This window comes from Trichosurus vulpecula, chromosome 6 (assembly GCF_011100635.1).
Source record: "Trichosurus vulpecula isolate mTriVul1 chromosome 6, mTriVul1.pri, whole genome shotgun sequence".
In the NCBI taxonomy this organism is placed as follows: Eukaryota; Metazoa; Chordata; class Mammalia; order Diprotodontia; family Phalangeridae; genus Trichosurus; species Trichosurus vulpecula.
In genome coordinates this window covers 132,897,463-132,897,954 of record NC_050578.1, presented here as the reverse complement: position 1 = coordinate 132,897,954, position 492 = coordinate 132,897,463, and the positions used below count along the sequence as shown (strand labels likewise).

At 49.6% G+C, this 492-nt stretch overlaps 1 protein-coding gene across 1 annotated transcript; it reads left to right on the top strand.

The window, feature by feature from the left end:
- The first annotated feature begins 297 nt into the window (after positions 1 to 297).
- LOC118852812 (40S ribosomal protein S28-like) lies at positions 298 to 492 on the top strand. The gene has a single exon (XM_036762509.1). The coding sequence runs from the start codon at positions 298 to 300 to the stop codon at positions 490 to 492; it is 195 nt and encodes a 64-aa protein (XP_036618404.1).

Genomic DNA, 492 nt, shown 5'->3' with positions numbered 1-492 from the left:
CTAGCAGCCTTCCTGTGTGCTGGTGTCATTGGCCTTACACAGCCACAGCAGTGGCAAGTAGCCTTGTTGTTATACCAATATATAGAAATAATATTGAAGCACGCTAACCTCATATTGGATAAACCCAAAGATCCCAGCTCTTAGGGCAAGAACTCACTATTTTGTCAAATAACGTTGGGAAAAATAGAAAGTAGTCTGGCAAGTAGACCAACGTAATCTTAAAATGGGTATGTGATTTAAACATAAAGACTGACCTCATTTCTCCTGTCGCCACTGCCATCATGGACACCGGCCTGCATGCAGCCCATCAAGCTGGCTCAGGTCACCAAGATACTGGGCAGAACCAGTTCTCAGGGCCAGTGCACCCAGATGCGTGTGGAGTTTATGGACCACATGAGCCGGTCCATCATCCACAGCGTGAAGGGCCCAGTGCGGGAGGGGGACATGCTCACCCTGCTGGAGTGGGAACATGAGGCCCGAAGGCTGAGGTGA

Coding starts and splice junctions, on each gene's coding strand:
- LOC118852812 (XM_036762509.1), top strand. CDS start 298: ATGCAGCCCATCAAGCTGGCTCAGGTCACCAAGATACTGGGCAGAACC.